Source organism: Simochromis diagramma, unplaced genomic scaffold (genome assembly GCF_900408965.1).
Source record: "Simochromis diagramma unplaced genomic scaffold, fSimDia1.1 OVJJ01000320.1, whole genome shotgun sequence".
NCBI classification, from domain to species: Eukaryota; Metazoa; Chordata; class Actinopteri; order Cichliformes; family Cichlidae; genus Simochromis; species Simochromis diagramma.
Window position 1 is genome coordinate 97,186 of NW_024386773.1, and position 15,196 is coordinate 112,381.

Here is a 15,196-nt window from a genome sequence, read left to right on the forward strand (position 1 = left end):
TTTTCCCCAAAAATTTTGGAGGGAAGATTTCCAATACAACCAATAAAAATTCCTGACAATTAAAATGTGCACTGTTACATTAATGTACAGAGCTATAAAGTATAGTTACGTGTCGCGTCTGCTTTCTTCTTCTTCTTTTTTTTTTTTTTTTTTTTTTTTTTTTTTTTGTTAAATCTGTTTCATAATAATAATCAGTTTACTCATATTTTCCTGCTGTATTAGTGAACTGAAACTGAAGAGTATTACTTTATGTCACTAACCCGTTTGAGCTTCCTGGATGCTTCAGATTACGAAAGGATTAATGTTTATTTTCCCTCATGTTACTGTAGTGACTGTTATTTGTTGTGGAAGAGAGATTTGTTTTTGGGAATGACTTTATTGTTGCAAACAAAGTGCTATTAGTCAAAGTGGAATATTTCAGCATGGTGTGCTGTCTGTCCTTTAAAAAAAAAAACCAAACAAATAAAAACAAACTTGAAACTTGATGGCCTTTTAGTTGATTTTCGCTAAACCTTCACCAGAAACTATCGCAGTGAAGGTTGGCTGTCAAGAAGCCATTGTTATGGAAGGGAAATGGAGAAAATGATGAGGTACCATATTATACACAACTGGACTGGAAAAACCGTGGCAGCAGGTCTTATGGAAGTTTAAATCTTTGGTTCCAATCATTGTAAGTATCAACAGAGTTGAGGAGAGAGGTGCAACAGTGAGCGTCAACAGCCATCCGTGAAACACAGTGGAGGCTTTGTCATGGTTTGGGTCTGTATTTCCACCACTGGTGCTGGAGATCTTGATAAAAATATCAGTTTGGTTTTCAAGCATGACAATGATCCCAAACAACCTGTCAATTCAGTAAAACCCTACCTGGATAGAGGGAAAAACCACAATCAAGGGTTAACCTCCCCAGTGCCTGGACCTCAGCTCACTGAAGCAGTGCGGGATCATCTGGATATGGAAAAAAAGGTAAATGTCCTTTAAAATGTGTGGAGAACTATTCCTGACGATGACTTAAAACAAATGACAAGAAAAGTTGCCTCAGTGAACTCCGTTCAGTGCAGGTTTAGTTAGGTAGTGCCAAATTACACCTAAAGTTGCCTCAAAGCAATTTATACTGTATGTTAAAGACCTTACAATATTTGGAGGGAAATCAAATGATCCTCTATGAGCAAAATCTCAGCAACAGTGTGAAGGAAAAACCCCTTTAAATAGGAAGAAACCTCTGGCAGAACCAAGCTCAGGGAGGGGCAGCCATCTGCTGTGACCGATTGGGGATGAAGGGGAAAGAGAAGAATAGAAAAGAGAGGAAGGAAAGAGAACACAAGGATTTAAGGACATGCTGCAGTGGGATATAAACACCTGAGGAGTGAAAAGAGGTGAATGGACAAGAAGTGCTCAGTACCTTCCATGAAATCTGAGCCTATAGCACCATAACTAAGTCATCCATCCATCCACTTCTCCTTTTTCCTTTTCAGGGTCGCGGGGGGTCTCTGGAGCCTATCCCAGCTGTCTTAGGGCTTAGGCTAACCTTAAATTTAGTAAGGGTGTCTGTCTCCAGGATGCAAACTGGGATTTGGCTCCATAGTAGAGGGGTCTGAGAGCTGAAGGCTCTGCCTCAAATTCTACTTCTAGAGATCCTAGGAACCACAACCAAGCCTGCTGCATGAGAGCATAAAGGTGGTCATAACAAACATTGTCTACGAAACTTGTTAGAATTGTATAAACTCTGTTTTTGTTTTATATGCTGTACTTCTATGTATGTGTGCACATATTCCAATAAATGCTGGCACTTATATCCCATTTTCCTAGCAAAATGCAATCTCAAGCCCAGTACTGTACTTTTAAAACTACAATTTTACTTTCACGGGCTATGATGTCTTTAATAAGTTCATGTGTATTAAGGTGGCGCTGTAATGAAACCGCATAATAAGCAGCAATTCAATGAACCAAAGTGCTTCCTAAACATGAATACAACAGTAAAAATAATCCAGCCTCTTCCTATTTTCTGTATTTGATATTTTTTAATCTTGACACTACTTCAGGTACACAGAAGACAGTCTCTCATTAGTGAGACAAAGTCTACTACCTGGCAGGACAATTAAGTAAACCTTTACCGTGAATGACGTCACTTGATGAAGTTGAGTTTAAAGACAAGTCATTATCGTCTCTTGGGATTTAATTTAGGATGAAACGGTGTGTGTTTTATTCTGGGTGGTCTGAGATTTCTTCTACATTTACAATCAAAAGTGGGCAGGAATCAGCCCTTATTTCCTGTCCTTCCGTCGCCTCACGTAGGAAGTGATGTAGTGGTGTTCATGCCAAGCTGCAAGGCTCAATGAACAGCATGAGCAGGAATGCAGCATTGGCACATAAATCTGTCTGTAGCAATTTAATCATGTGCTGCCCACACATCTAGCAGTATCATGACAAATGCTGTGGGATCCTTTTCATTTTTCCAACACACCCCCTAATGAGCACAGTGTTGTTATTATTATGACCCATATTTTCGGTACAGATGGGATGTGTGCAGGAAACTGCAAAGAATATGTTCTGTGTTCACGCAGGTCCACAGGAATGTTATTTTTTTGGTGTCGGGCTGGTCCCGACCACAGATTTGGGGGGAGGGCAGGGAAAGTTTGGAGGAAATGGCTGTAGAGAACTCCTCCTATGTCTAACTCTGCATTCCTCCTCGGTGCCCTTCTCTCCAAGTTTTCAAGCAAAAACCTTTGCAAGGAACGAAAAAGCAGAGATAGTGGATAGGAGTCACTAGGGAAAAGTATCTGAGGATCTCTCTCGAGCTCTCGACTCCAACGCTTTGAAACAGGTAAGAAGTTTACTCACAGAAACACTTGTTAGGGAGGATTATAAAGAGACTAACAAAATACTTCTCTGAGCTTTTATGAAGTTACACTTTCTGTGTTAATCTTGAGATATGCTGGAGTTTTGTACAGTATACCTTAGCGCTGTCTTTCTGGATCATCTGAGATTTAAGAGCAACATTTCCCTGTAATGCCAGACCAATGCAAACTCCTGGCAGGGTAACGACACAGTGAAGTGTGCCAATGTAAACAGACGTGCGATTTACAGACTCATAAGGTGACATCAAATTCAAAATTTCATTTTATCCATTTCTAATTTGAAAAAGTAGACAAAAAACATCACTTAAAAGGAGAATTTCTAATGTAGTGTGCAGGCTTTATAAAAAAAAAATCATTTAATAATTGTATCCAGATGTGTTACTGAAACTGAAGACTGTTACTTAACTATGTAATTTCCCCTTTGAGCTTCCCAAATGTTCAGGAAAGTGTTTATTTTCCTCTCTTCTGTTACTGCAGTGACAGTTATTAGTCACACAGAGGAAACATTTGATTTAAGTTTTAGTAAATTTGCTGACTTATCAAAAGATTTAAATAGTTTTACTTGTTTTGTTTTGTTTTGACTCAGAGGCCTGTTTACAAAAAAATCATTTGACAAAGCGTTAAAAACTTTTTATTCGTTAATATGATTTTCATGCTTTGTGCATTTAAACGCTGGAGGTTTATATCCAGATTTTAAAAAGTAGAAGCCACAGTGTTCGATCATGAGCATAAGGGTTTCATACTACATGTTTGTTTACAGATGTTACAGGGTGCAGATGTTTTCATGTGCTCCTCAGAGAGTGGATAGAGTCTAAAGAGATGGAGCAACTCCCTTGCATCCACTTCCTTCTGTGTGGCGTGCCTGTGCCTTGATAAATGAGCAGAGATTGTCAGTGAAACTGCCCAGAAGCAGACAAAGAGTCCAGTGTGTCAGGCCACGGAAATCTGTGGGCCACTTTAAATAGCATAAAAGAAGAAAACAAAGAGGAGTGTTCACTGACTAATTATAAAATCTTTTTAATAATTAATCATTTTACTTTCTCACATACTTCACAGGGTCATTTGCACACCCGATTCTAGGCTCGTCCTCAAATCTCAGAATAGCCATGGTCTTCCTACTCATCTCCTTAGTGGTGCTGCATTTGCTCTCCTTGGCCATGCTTGTCATTGCCACCCTTGAGAAGGTGAGACGTGGGAAATTGTGTTAAATAATTTACCCTCTTCTATCAACAGATGTCGCTGTTACTCTGTATTTCACATGAAGAGCACTGAGCAAAAGAATGGTGCTTCTCAACATACCAGCTGTAGATTTGTGCCATGTGCCTTTCTGCATATTTGTCTTAATGTGTGAGTGAGCATACTTTGAATTTCTTTCTTTCTTTAGACCTGGTGGGTTTGGACAGAATCAGAAGTCTCCAACCTCTGGCATTACTGCATGTATGACAATGCCACAGAAGCCTGGTTGTGTTCTGCTGTCAATCAAAGTGGTAAGAAAGTATTTCTAACTTCATACTTCATATCTCTAATTTCATTTCTGCATCACTGGCTATTGCATAACAGTTCAAAGCTCCATAGTGAGCCATGCTCTTCCTTTAACTTGTTCTTCCAGACTGGCTGCAGTCTATCCAGGCCCTCATGGTCTTCTCTGTGGTCTTCTCCTCAATCTCCTTCCTGGTTTTTCTGGGTCAGCTGTTCACCATGTCCAGAGGAAGCCTGTTCTACATCACAGGCCTCTGTCAGGCCTTTGCAGGTATTTAATGACTTCTTCTTTCTTTGCAAAGAGTAACTAATTTACTAATTTTAGTAAATTAGTAGCTAATTTTGTATTAATTGGACTGGACACTTCCATTACATTGATTTAATTTTAAAAACAGTTGCTTTCTTATTTTTCCAAACTTTTTGAATCATGCTTTTCTTCTATATGGTTGAAGTTTGACAAAGATGTTAATTTTCTTGTCATCAAACAGTTTTCTTATCTCATCTGCACTTCAAAACATCAATAAACTGGTCTGACAACAGTTTGTGTAGCCTGATGGTTGTGATTATAATCAAAGTAATTGCACGATTCACACCTTTAAACTGTGGCTCACTAGAGCACCACCGTGTGTTAAACCACAGCTGTATAAAGTCCTCAACAAATTCAGTATTAGCTCCTGTCTTATTACCACTTGCTTAAAACTTAAAAAAAAAAAGTGTTTTTAACCTTCAAAGTCAGTTTATTGTGTTTTTCCTTATTTTTTTGCTGATACATTGGTGCATGCTCAAGACCTACGTTTCAGATAATGAGGCAAAAGTATGTACAAGTAATTCCTGTAAGCCTCGGTTAGTAGATGTTCAGATAATCGCTCAGCGAGACCATATATTCCAAAGATGGTCATCTGAGGCACAGAAGCCCCTCCCACCTGCAGTTAGAACTTTCGGTTTTGGGACAGGCAGCCAATCAGAACAGACCAACCGACAATCTTTTTGTTTTTTAGGGATATATATGCTGCATCTTTAGAAACCAGTGCGGTAGAGCATGACAGACAGCTCTTGGAGGTTGGAAAGCACTGATATGTCAAATAACATGGCTCCTCTTCTCTTAATAAAAGAGAAAACTGTATATGACCATTGATATTTAAAAACGATTGTACTTATATTTTAGGGAGTCATCATAGATGTGTATTAAAGTGACAATAAATGCTCCTCTCTCTTCTGACTGCCTCACCCCCCCCCCCCCCCCACCAGCCTCGCTGAGCGTTTAGGGCTCAAAATCCTGAGGAATTCTGCTCACAGTACTGTAAATAAACGTAAAGAACAAAACGCATAAGTGTAACAATAACAGACAGGTGTTAGTGTGAACCAATGTATCAGGTTCATCACCTCACCCGATGACTGTAAAATTAAGCAATGTCACTCACTCTCTAATGTGGTTTTAAAATACGATTATTTATTTTTTTGTTGTTGTTGTTTGTTTATTTTAAAACGTTTGCAGGTTTCGCGGACTTTGCCGCTTGCCTCATCTCCACCTTCCACAGAAAGGAGATTTTTGATGACTCAAGAGTCTTGAACAAAGGACACTTTGGCTACTGTTTCATCCTGGCGTGGCTGTGCGTCCCCTTGCTTCTCGTGAGTGGAGTCCTGTACATCCACCTGCGCAAGAAGCAGTGAGCCAACAAGAAGCTGAAGCGAAGGCACCTTATTCAGAGACCTTATCTGTCTCTCTCTCTCTTTCTGTCCCTCCAGTTAAGAGTAAGCACACATGATGAGGAAATAAGATGACTGAGAATGAAATGCATCTTTCAATGCCACAGCTCAGTTTTCTTATTCCTGCTTCCAGGGAATTCAAAGTTACTACAGAATAATTGAGTGAGCAAATATATGTATAAATTTCTGTGTTTAATGTTTATATATATTTTTTTATGCAATGAGAAAATGCACTCATTAAAAGGTCATGCATTCAGAGCTGGGCTAAAGAGCATTCCTGTGTTTTAAAGGGTTCAGTCTGTGTGGGCTTTCCTTTGTTTCTCAGTAAGTGCTTTGTAAAGCAGAGGAGGTTTAATCTAACGACATAACACTGTGGCTGCAAAAATGTTGCTCCCTCTTTGTCATTCAATCGCTCACCAATTTGTGGCATTCGCTGTTTATCTTTTCAAAGCAACCTCAGGACATTTTCAACGGAACAGCAGAACAGAAGAGGGAGAAAAAAATCAGTGATAACTCCCGCGTGCTTTAGAAACACAAACAGCTTCGTTAAAGCACTTCCAAAGAAATCAAAATGAAACAGCTTACAGATTGCACCTATCACCGTTTGATGCAGAGCTAGATACAGTATTACACGTTACCCATAAACTTACCCGTCAGGCTGGACCGGTCCCAGAAAAAAAACACTGCGTGGCGCACGACAGCTTCTCAGATAAAGCATGCATGGCACTATAATCCACTACACGCCTCACACACAGGTATATGCATCTTCTTTACAATCGGAAACCGGCAAAATATGCTGTGAAGACAGAGGGGATAAAGTAGAGTCATGCCAGGGCGTCTGTGATCTGAAGCGATCCGTCAGCTCCGCAGTACGTCTGGAATCTGGGAATGGTGTCATCAACAAGGAGTGGAAGCCTTTAATGAAATTAGATAACAGGTAGGTGAGGTGACACACACAGAAGAATCACAGCTGCTCTCAGCTTACGTATCGTATCACACTTGAGCCAAAGAGATCAAACTGCCCAGGAGGTGAGTTTCACAAAGTGCTGATTTAGTCATCAAACAGTTCAACCTATTTCATTTTTTTGGTTGTTTTAGGGGACAAAATCATAGAGTCTGACTGCAAGCGAGGACAAGATATCTCTGAACTGCCATAAATGGAAATAGTGAGTTGTTTTTTTTCTGGAGGAGTGAATGAAAATCTCAGTTTTTCTTGATTGGAGAGCGACATGAGTTGAGTTTCATTACTTTAAAAAAGTAAACGCTTATTGCCGGGAAAGACTACAGTCATGTCAAACAACGAGGAGAGTCTGGATGAGGATACAGTTTTCCTGCCGGTGGATGAGTCCTCCCCGGAGTTCATCTATAGTGAGAGGGAGAGAGAAGCAGTGGAGAAGCTGCTGAGCGCTGGACCAGAGGCTTTCTACTCAGTCGTCAAAGAGCTCCCCGACTGCTTCTTATCCTCTGAAGAGGTCAGCCAGTTTAAAAGCTGGGTTCAGAGCTACTCTTTCAACGATCCGCGGCTACAACATGAGAATGGAGCAGAGAGCATGGCAGAGATGGAGGACTTCTGTTCCAGTTACTTTCCCTGCCACTCGGACGTGCCAGTCCCGGGCCTGGAGTTGGGCTGGCCTCATAAAACCCCCTGGTCGGTAACGGCAAGTATCAAAGTCCACACCAGCCCTCCTGCAGAAGGGGAACCTTCAGTCAGAGAGGTGATCAGACGGCAGTTACAAAGAGCCAGACAGGTACGCAAATTTCTGCTGGATTCATTATTTTCACGAATAGAAACAGCTTATGTTTTCATATGAAGTACATAAAGTCAGGATATCTAAAAGGAAATTAGTTATATGCTTAGACCCTGATGAAGACGCCTGTGTTTGTTTTGCTTGCTAAATTTCTCCTAGAGTTAAATATTTTTATGTTGTTGGGGGTTTTTTGCACTCCTGAAGATTTCCCGTAGAGAAAGCCTTAGAGGCAGCACTTCCTCTAAAGAACTCTTTTTGCTGTTAGGCATTTCTCTGATAATTAACCATCAAATTTTAACTTTAAGCCATTATGATTTCATCATTTCTTTTTGTTATGATTGTATTCTTATGATAGGCCTGAACACTGAAAGAAGTGGGCTTTAGTTAAAAATGCAGGCTAAATTATATACATGCATATTTTCACGTCATTCAGGTAATTGCCATCGTGATAGACAGACTGACAGATAGTGCAATAATTGGAGATTTACACAGTGCTGCCTCTCGGGGCGTCCCTGTCTACATCATCCTGAACCAAAGGTCCATTCAGGAGAAGTTCTCGTCCAACAGGCTCTGGCATCCAGTGAGTCAACACATACAAATCAGCACACACCTAGCAGCCATCCTTCACACATGGCAGTAAATAAAACAAAGATTTTAGTTGGACACAGCAGCGCATTGTGGAATGGGATATTTTCATTTGCTATCCTGGTCTTAACATGTGCAACAAAGTCTCGTTGTGCTCAATGTGGTGGCAAATTTGTTTAAGCTGAAAAAGAATGAAACTAAAAACACTTCCCATATGTCCCATGCTACTGTAGTGACATCTATAAGCACAGATTTGTTCCCAAAGTCTAGTTTTTGTATTTATTTTAGTTAAAAATGTTTTTCAAATGTAGTTTTATTGTTTTAGTTCAGTTTGAGTTACTTGACTCTGTGCACATATGTTGGAACTCAAACTGCAAGTCTTGTCTTTTTGCTTTGACAAGCTGATGGTAGGAATGTAGCAGAGAATCGGCCACACAGCTAAACTGGTTGCACAGCATTCAATGGAGTTGGTATTGCTTTCAAGCAAAGACAGCATTCTCATTAGAGCTGCTGATGAAATAGATGAACAGAAGGTAAAATCAGGGCAGAATTCAGCCATACTTGGATAGAATGCTGAATTAAAACCCTGTTTACACTTATATCCAATCCTTTCCACAAAATCAATTGAAATCCAAGTGTAAACACAGTCGTACCTGTTACACACACTTTTAGACATTCTTTCTTGTGTCCTCAGCGGATCAAGCCTACACTCCTTTGCATTGATTATATCACCTTGAAACCTAAAGTACCACTTAATCATATCAAGATCATGGTCTTGTTTGTACCTACAGTACTTACAGCGTTACACACCAATGTGATGATTCAGCTTTTGGCACTGTCACAGGTTTTAGTGTAATGCAATGCTGAGTTTAAACCTTGTGTTTTGACAGAACATACGGGTCCGAGCTCTTGGTGGGAGAAGTTTTGGTTTGAGGGATGGAAGAAAGCTGGTTGGGGAAATGAATGAGAAATTCATTCTGGTGGATTTAGACACAGTGATCCACGGCAGCTACAGGTAAACAGATTTGGCTTCCACCTGCTTGTCTTTGCATGTGAGGCGTAAATGCTTGAAAGTGACTCAAAACATTGTTGCTGAATTCTGCAGCTTCACCTGGACGGATACCCACCTGCACCGGCAGCTGATCACCGTCCTGAGGGGACCGGCTGTTGATGCATTTGACCGGGAGTTCAGGATTTTGTATGCTAGTTCACTCCCAGTTCTTTCCACTGCAACCCATGTGAACCAAAACCATCAGCTTAAAGACATTTCAGCTGTCAGACTTCTGAAAAGGATCTCTGTTGATCCCGATATCACCGACCCTCCCTCCCCACGTGCTGTTTCCCCTCTGGACTGGGATAAGATGGGAGTTTTTTCAGAAGAAAGCAGCTTGCCAACCAGTCCTCTGTATCTTCAGAGGACTGAAGATACAGAGGTGGTGAAGCTGGAGATGGCGCTACAGAACAGCATGCAGTTAGACAAAAACACACTTTTAATGGATGGATTTACTAACAACCAAAACCATCTTGAGGATAAAAGAAGGTAGTGTATCTGAATTAGTCTCCACATCATCATCAGTCCTTGAATAAATATGTCAGAGTACAGCAGACATATTTAAAATTCTCATGGCCAGAATTTATTCTGTCCTTTAACCAAACCTGTAGCTGATCTTCTTGCTTCTTGCTTCTTGCTTTAACCTGCCATCCCTTTTGTATTATTCTCTGAGTAATTTCCAGAATAGCAAACTGGATATTTTCAATATTTTGTGCTGCAGGATGTTTTTTTCAGATTTTTGTGTCTGACAGATTCAAAGAAAACTTCTCTCCAGTGGAAACTGAAGTTGTTAAAAACTCAACTTTCAAGTGAGTCTTATTAAAAGCTATGTTATGATTTGAACTACTAGCTCTCTATGTTTTTTCCATGTCGATGATTTACACAAACATTAGGGATCTTGGTTATGCTCATAGGAACAGAGAGCCTTTGACAGCAGAGCCAGCTACTTCAGAGACAACGAAAAGGTGAAATCAATAAGACACCAAAAAAAAAGAATTACTTTTAGACTGTCATTTTCAAATATATGTATATTTTCACCATGTTATTGAAGATTTTTTAATTCGACAGGATCACAGACAGCCTTTCTCCAGTGGCAACTGACATGGAGAAATCCACTTTCCAGTGAGTCTTAGTAAACACTATGTAATGATTCAAACTATTAAATTTTTTTTTCCATGTCGATGTTTTACACAAACCTTTGGGATCTTGACTATTTTCATAGGCGCAGAGAGTCCTTATCAACCCAGCCGGATACTTCAGACAGAACAAAAAGGTAAGATCAACAAGATACAACTTAGTTTTTTTTAAAAATTATTGTCCAAATTTATCTATTTGTAAATATTTTAGGATGTTTTTACAGATTTTTGTGTTTGACAGGGTCAAAGACAAAATCTCTCCGGTGGCAACTGATGTCATAGAAAAATCAACTTTCAGGTGAGTCTTGTTTTTAGCTGTGGTATGACTGAGTTTATTAGGGGTCTGTTTTTTCCAGGCTGAGGATATTTGGGATCTTATTTGTTTTCACAGGAACAGAGAGCCTGTATCAACTCAGCCAGCTACTTCAGACAGAGTAAAAAAGTAAGATCAACATGATATATGGAAAAATAATTATTAATTTTAAAATGTCACGTCCAAATATATCTATATTTTGAGGACGTTCTTACAGATTTTTGTATTTGACAGGTTATCTGAAAGCGTGTCTCCTGTTGCAACTGACATGGAAAAATCAGCCGTTTTCAAGTGAGTGTTATTATGAGCTATGCTATTATTAAGACTATTAGCTCGTTTGCGCAAACATTTAAGATCTTGATTATTTATTAGGAGCAGAGAGTCTTTATCAACTCAGCCGGATACTTCAGACAGAAGAAAAAGGTGAGATCAACAAGATACAAGTTTTTTCTTTGGCAATTTCTTGTCCAAATATATCTATTTGTATATGTTTGTAGGATGTTTTTACAGATATTTGTATTTGATAGGGTCAACGACAATCTGCCTCCAGAGTCAACTGATGTCATAGAAAAATTACTTTTCAAGTAAGTCCTATTATTAGCTATGCTATGATTAAGACAATTAGTTGTCTCTGTTTTTTCCATGATCTTGATCTTGGTCTTGATTTAGGAGCAGGGAGTCCTCATCAGCACAGCTAGCTCCTTTAGAAAGAACAAAAAGGTAAGATGTCATGTCCAAATATCTGGCACCAAAATAAGTTATTGAAATAATTGTATAAATAATAATTTAATGTCCAAATTGTGTATTTTGTAGATTATATTGTACCGTACTCTATTGTATCCAGCACATTTGTGGCTTATTGAGAAAAGCTGGTCATAAGCATTTTAACTGTACCTACTTTAAAATAATGCCAGATTTTTCTTCTGTGTGTATGTGTGTGTGTGTTGGTATGATTGTTTTTTTTAATTACTTTTCTATCCTTTTATATTCAAATGACATGTTCACACAAGGAAAACTTTTTTTTTTTAAAGGATAAAGCCCGGCGGTTATAATTGAGCTTTCCTTAGCTTTCCTTTTGCGTATTTATTCAGAGTTGTTTCATTTTCAAATGCTCTAAAATGTCTAAAATAAAGTTTGTCACTTTTTATTCCTACTGGATGGAGTGCAGCATGGAGAGAGACACTTCCAGGCACCACCCATCAGAGAGGAGCACGACTTTATATACCAGAAATACATCTAGATATGATGACAAAGCAAACGAGGAAACATACAGGCGTTACTCTTTTCAGGCAAGAAGGTACTCTATTAAAGAAGAGGAGAGTAAAACAGATGATTTTGCAAAAAAAATGGTGAACAAGCCATCTTCTAGAGTAAGTAACCTGCTTTTTCTTTCAAAACACTCAATCTCATCTTGATATGGAGCTCCTAGAAAAGCTAAGATGTATTTCTCTCCTGTCAGAAGCCGATAATCTTGAGCATGCACAGGGAGGAGAACTTCAGCGCTCTGAGCGACATCATGAGGAAAATTCCACATACCAGTTCAGGACTGCTTAAGAGAGAATCAAAGAGTATACATACCCAGTCCATGTGGGATCTGAGCAAGGAAGACGCAGCTACAAGTCATGAAAAGAAAGGAGTCTCAGTGCCGAGATATACCAGGCCCACTGTAAGTGTGCAGATTCAACTAACTAACTAACTAACTAACTAACTAAAGGACTTAGAGACTTAGAAAGATATTTAATGAGGCTCTCCCTTTTCTCTCTGTCCTCTCCTTTTTTCTTCCCCCTTAATCCCTGTGAGGGGTTATGTCACATTGCTGCCTCTCCCTGCGCCTGGATTGGCCGGGAGTTACTTCCTGTTAAAAGGAAGAATCCTCCTAGTGCTGCTCATCGGAGATAAATTGAAAGTTTGGGGTTTTACTTACACTGCAGTGCATTTAGCTCACAATATAAAGAACCTTGTTATTGTGATTTGGCACTATAGAAATAAACCTGAAATTAAGTCAGTTGTCACTCCACAAAAACATAAAAGTGGCCTTTTGCAAATATCTCTTCTCCTCAGTATTAAAAGTTATCATCTTAGAACTCTGAAGTAAGTAATAAGAAGCCAAAAAAAGGAAAACAATTATTTTTAGTGAAATTTCCTTTTAGTAAAATCCATGTGTTTGAATCATTGCAAACAAAAGATAAACATACGTGTAGAAAGTACAAATTAGCAAAGGGTTTTCTGCCTTTTTGGCTGGTGACCCCTAAAAACTACAATCAAATAAAAAAAAAAAAGTTATTGTCTGAATGAGTGAAATCACATGTAATTTATTTTTCAAATATTTTAGAAGCGACAAGAATCATTTCTACTGTTTTAGAGTAAAAAAAAGAAAAAGAAACTAAGTAGTCTGTTTTATCTCTGTAATTACCCTCAGGTTGAAAAGCAAAGGTAGCATTAACTTTAAATTCACTCATATGTGAGAAGATAACTATAGTGCCATAGTCCCAATATCTGATACTCTTTTTCCGTTTCCCTGACAGTATGAGCCATCTTACATAACACCTGGTCTTACCCTGATGGAAAAGAGGAACGACAAAGCGAGGTCCACATTAATGCCCACAGAGAGGCCTCGCAGTTACACTTTTCTCGGTGTGGACTCGGGAAGGAAGAAAGGAGGAGCGGGAGAAAACCATGAGTGATATACTGTGAACACGTTCTGTCACAAAGCAAAGAAACCGGCTGGCAGTGGATATTTTACGACATCTGCAGTGTTAACTACTTAAAGTATAAGCCAAAGCAGGCAGAGACTGTAATGAAAAGCATTAGTAACAGGCACATGGATAACAGGCATTATGGATACGATGTTTTACATGTACGGTGACTTACATGTAAAATAGTCATATTGTTGCTGCTCACCAGGAAAAATATCAACTCTGTTATTTGTTAAACATCTTTTTTGATTAAAATGTTCATAGAAGTGACTTCACTGAGCCCCTTGGGGGGTTTAGATCTTTGATGATGAACTGATAATGACTTCATTAGTTACACTTTGCTGGTACCTTTACCTCCAGAACTGCCTCAATTCTTCAAGACACAGATTCAACAAGGTGCTGGAAACATTCCTCAGACGCTTTACTGTTTTACTATTTGAAGTTACTGTTAATTCTATGATGAAAATCACAGTTAGAATGTGAAATTAAATTCTGTTTTATCACTTTTCATATTTTAACAATGCCAACTTGGCAGACTAAACCTGTTTTGTGTAATCTGGGCCTCCTCATCTACAAATGATGTTACCAAAAAATATCCAGTTTAACTGTCATACTGCTTATACTGGCCTTCAACTTCTACCTCTACTGTTGTAAAGTACATTTTCAGATCTTTCAGTTATTCTAGCAAGGAGAGAAAATAATAATAATAATAATAATGGATTGGATTTATATAGCGCTTTTCAAGGCACCCAAAGCGCTTTACAATGCCACTATTCATTCACTCTCACATTCACACACTGGTGGAGGCAAGCTACAGTTGTAGCCACAGCTGCCCTGGGGCAGACTGACAGAAGCGAGGCTGCCATATCGCGCCATCGGCCCCTCTGGCCATAAACATGCACATCCATCCATTTTTTTTCCTCTTACCCAATTTAGTGTCCAGTGTAAGCAGGAGTGTATCTCAGTTCTGTTAGGTGAAGATTTATTTTGTGTGTGTGTGTGTGTGTGCGTGCGCGTGTGCCTATCTATCTATCTATGGTGGTAGGCTCTCATTTTTCTCAGAAACAAAAATTAGGTAAAAAAAAAAAAAAATCTTGTAAATCTTTGTTGTTACATTCATCAGGACCCAATCAGCCCAAATATCAAATAGAAATAAAAAATGCATGCCGTGGAAGAGTTCGGGTCTTAGGAGGTTAATGGTAAATAAGAGAGAGTAGAAAACAATGGCACAGTGGTTGAAAATACATATAAAACAGGCTCATTATGTTTCCACAGTTATGTTAGAGGACACAAGAAAAGTTGATATTGTGTTCTTGAAAGTATATTTTAATTTTCTGAGAACAAATAAGACGCATATAAATCATATCACTTCATTTTTCTTCACATGCATTACTGTAAGATTAACAGAAAGTGGCTGTAAGTATAAAAATACATGCTCAGTTACTTCATCTTAATTCATAAAGCTTGTAAAGTTTAAAAAAAAGTTGTAAAACAGCTAAAATTATTTTATTATGCGATGTTGGGGACCAATTTTTCAAAGAATAAATACACACATATAGAGATGAATGGTCAGATAACTCTCCGCACAGTTTGTAGAAATCCTCCAGGACAGCAGGGGGCGGTAAG

At 38.9% G+C, this 15,196-nt stretch overlaps 2 protein-coding genes across 5 annotated transcripts; both read left to right on the forward strand.

The window, feature by feature from the left end:
• Positions 1-2,616: 2,616 nt before the first annotated feature.
• emp3a (epithelial membrane protein 3a) lies at positions 2,617-6,299 on the forward strand. Its single transcript, XM_040000820.1, has 5 exons — positions 2,617-2,821; positions 3,912-4,039; positions 4,240-4,342; positions 4,465-4,605; positions 5,830-6,299. The coding sequence occupies exons 2-5, from the start codon at positions 3,962-3,964 to the stop codon at positions 6,003-6,005; spliced, it is 498 nt and encodes a 165-aa protein (XP_039856754.1). The 5' UTR covers positions 2,617-2,821; positions 3,912-3,961; the 3' UTR covers positions 6,006-6,299.
• Positions 6,300-6,346: 47 nt separating this feature from the next.
• On the forward strand, positions 6,347-13,840 carry fam83e (family with sequence similarity 83 member E). 4 transcript variants are annotated; one of them, XM_040000788.1, is made up of 18 exons: positions 6,347-6,978; positions 7,140-7,789; positions 8,223-8,369; positions 9,265-9,389; positions 9,480-9,914; positions 10,178-10,234; positions 10,319-10,390; positions 10,494-10,547; positions 10,648-10,698; positions 10,803-10,859; positions 10,953-11,003; positions 11,109-11,165; positions 11,247-11,297; positions 11,402-11,458; positions 11,544-11,594; positions 12,043-12,244; positions 12,334-12,540; positions 13,400-13,840. In XM_040000788.1, exons 2-18 carry the CDS (start codon positions 7,331-7,333, stop codon positions 13,556-13,558), a joined length of 2,292 nt encoding a protein of 763 aa, XP_039856722.1. In that variant the 5' UTR covers positions 6,347-6,978; positions 7,140-7,330; the 3' UTR covers positions 13,559-13,840. The 4 variants fall into 4 exon arrangements, with proteins under 4 accessions (XP_039856722.1, XP_039856736.1, XP_039856743.1 ...); XM_040000795.1 differs by having other exon boundaries at positions 6,393-6,978; positions 10,340-10,390; XM_040000802.1 differs by lacking the exons at positions 11,247-11,297; positions 11,402-11,458.
• The last annotated feature ends 1,356 nt before the right edge of the window (positions 13,841-15,196 follow it).

Bases quoted from the DNA above. Each gene is read 5' to 3' on its own strand.
- emp3a (XM_040000820.1), top strand. From the start codon at position 3,962: ATGGTCTTCCTACTCATCTCCTTAGTGGTGCTGCATTTGCTCTCCTTG. The intron at 4,040-4,239 runs GTGAGACGTGGG...TTCTTTCTTTAG, and splicing joins TCATTGCCACCCTTGAGAAG to ACCTGGTGGGTTTGGACAGA. The intron at 4,343-4,464 runs GTAAGAAAGTAT...TTGTTCTTCCAG, and splicing joins TTCTGCTGTCAATCAAAGTG to ACTGGCTGCAGTCTATCCAG.
- fam83e (XM_040000788.1), top strand. From the start codon at position 7,331: ATGTCAAACAACGAGGAGAGTCTGGATGAGGATACAGTTTTCCTGCCG. The intron at 7,790-8,222 runs GTACGCAAATTT...CACGTCATTCAG, and splicing joins AGTTACAAAGAGCCAGACAG to GTAATTGCCATCGTGATAGA. The intron at 12,245-12,333 runs GTAAGTAACCTG...CTCTCCTGTCAG, and splicing joins TGAACAAGCCATCTTCTAGA to AAGCCGATAATCTTGAGCAT.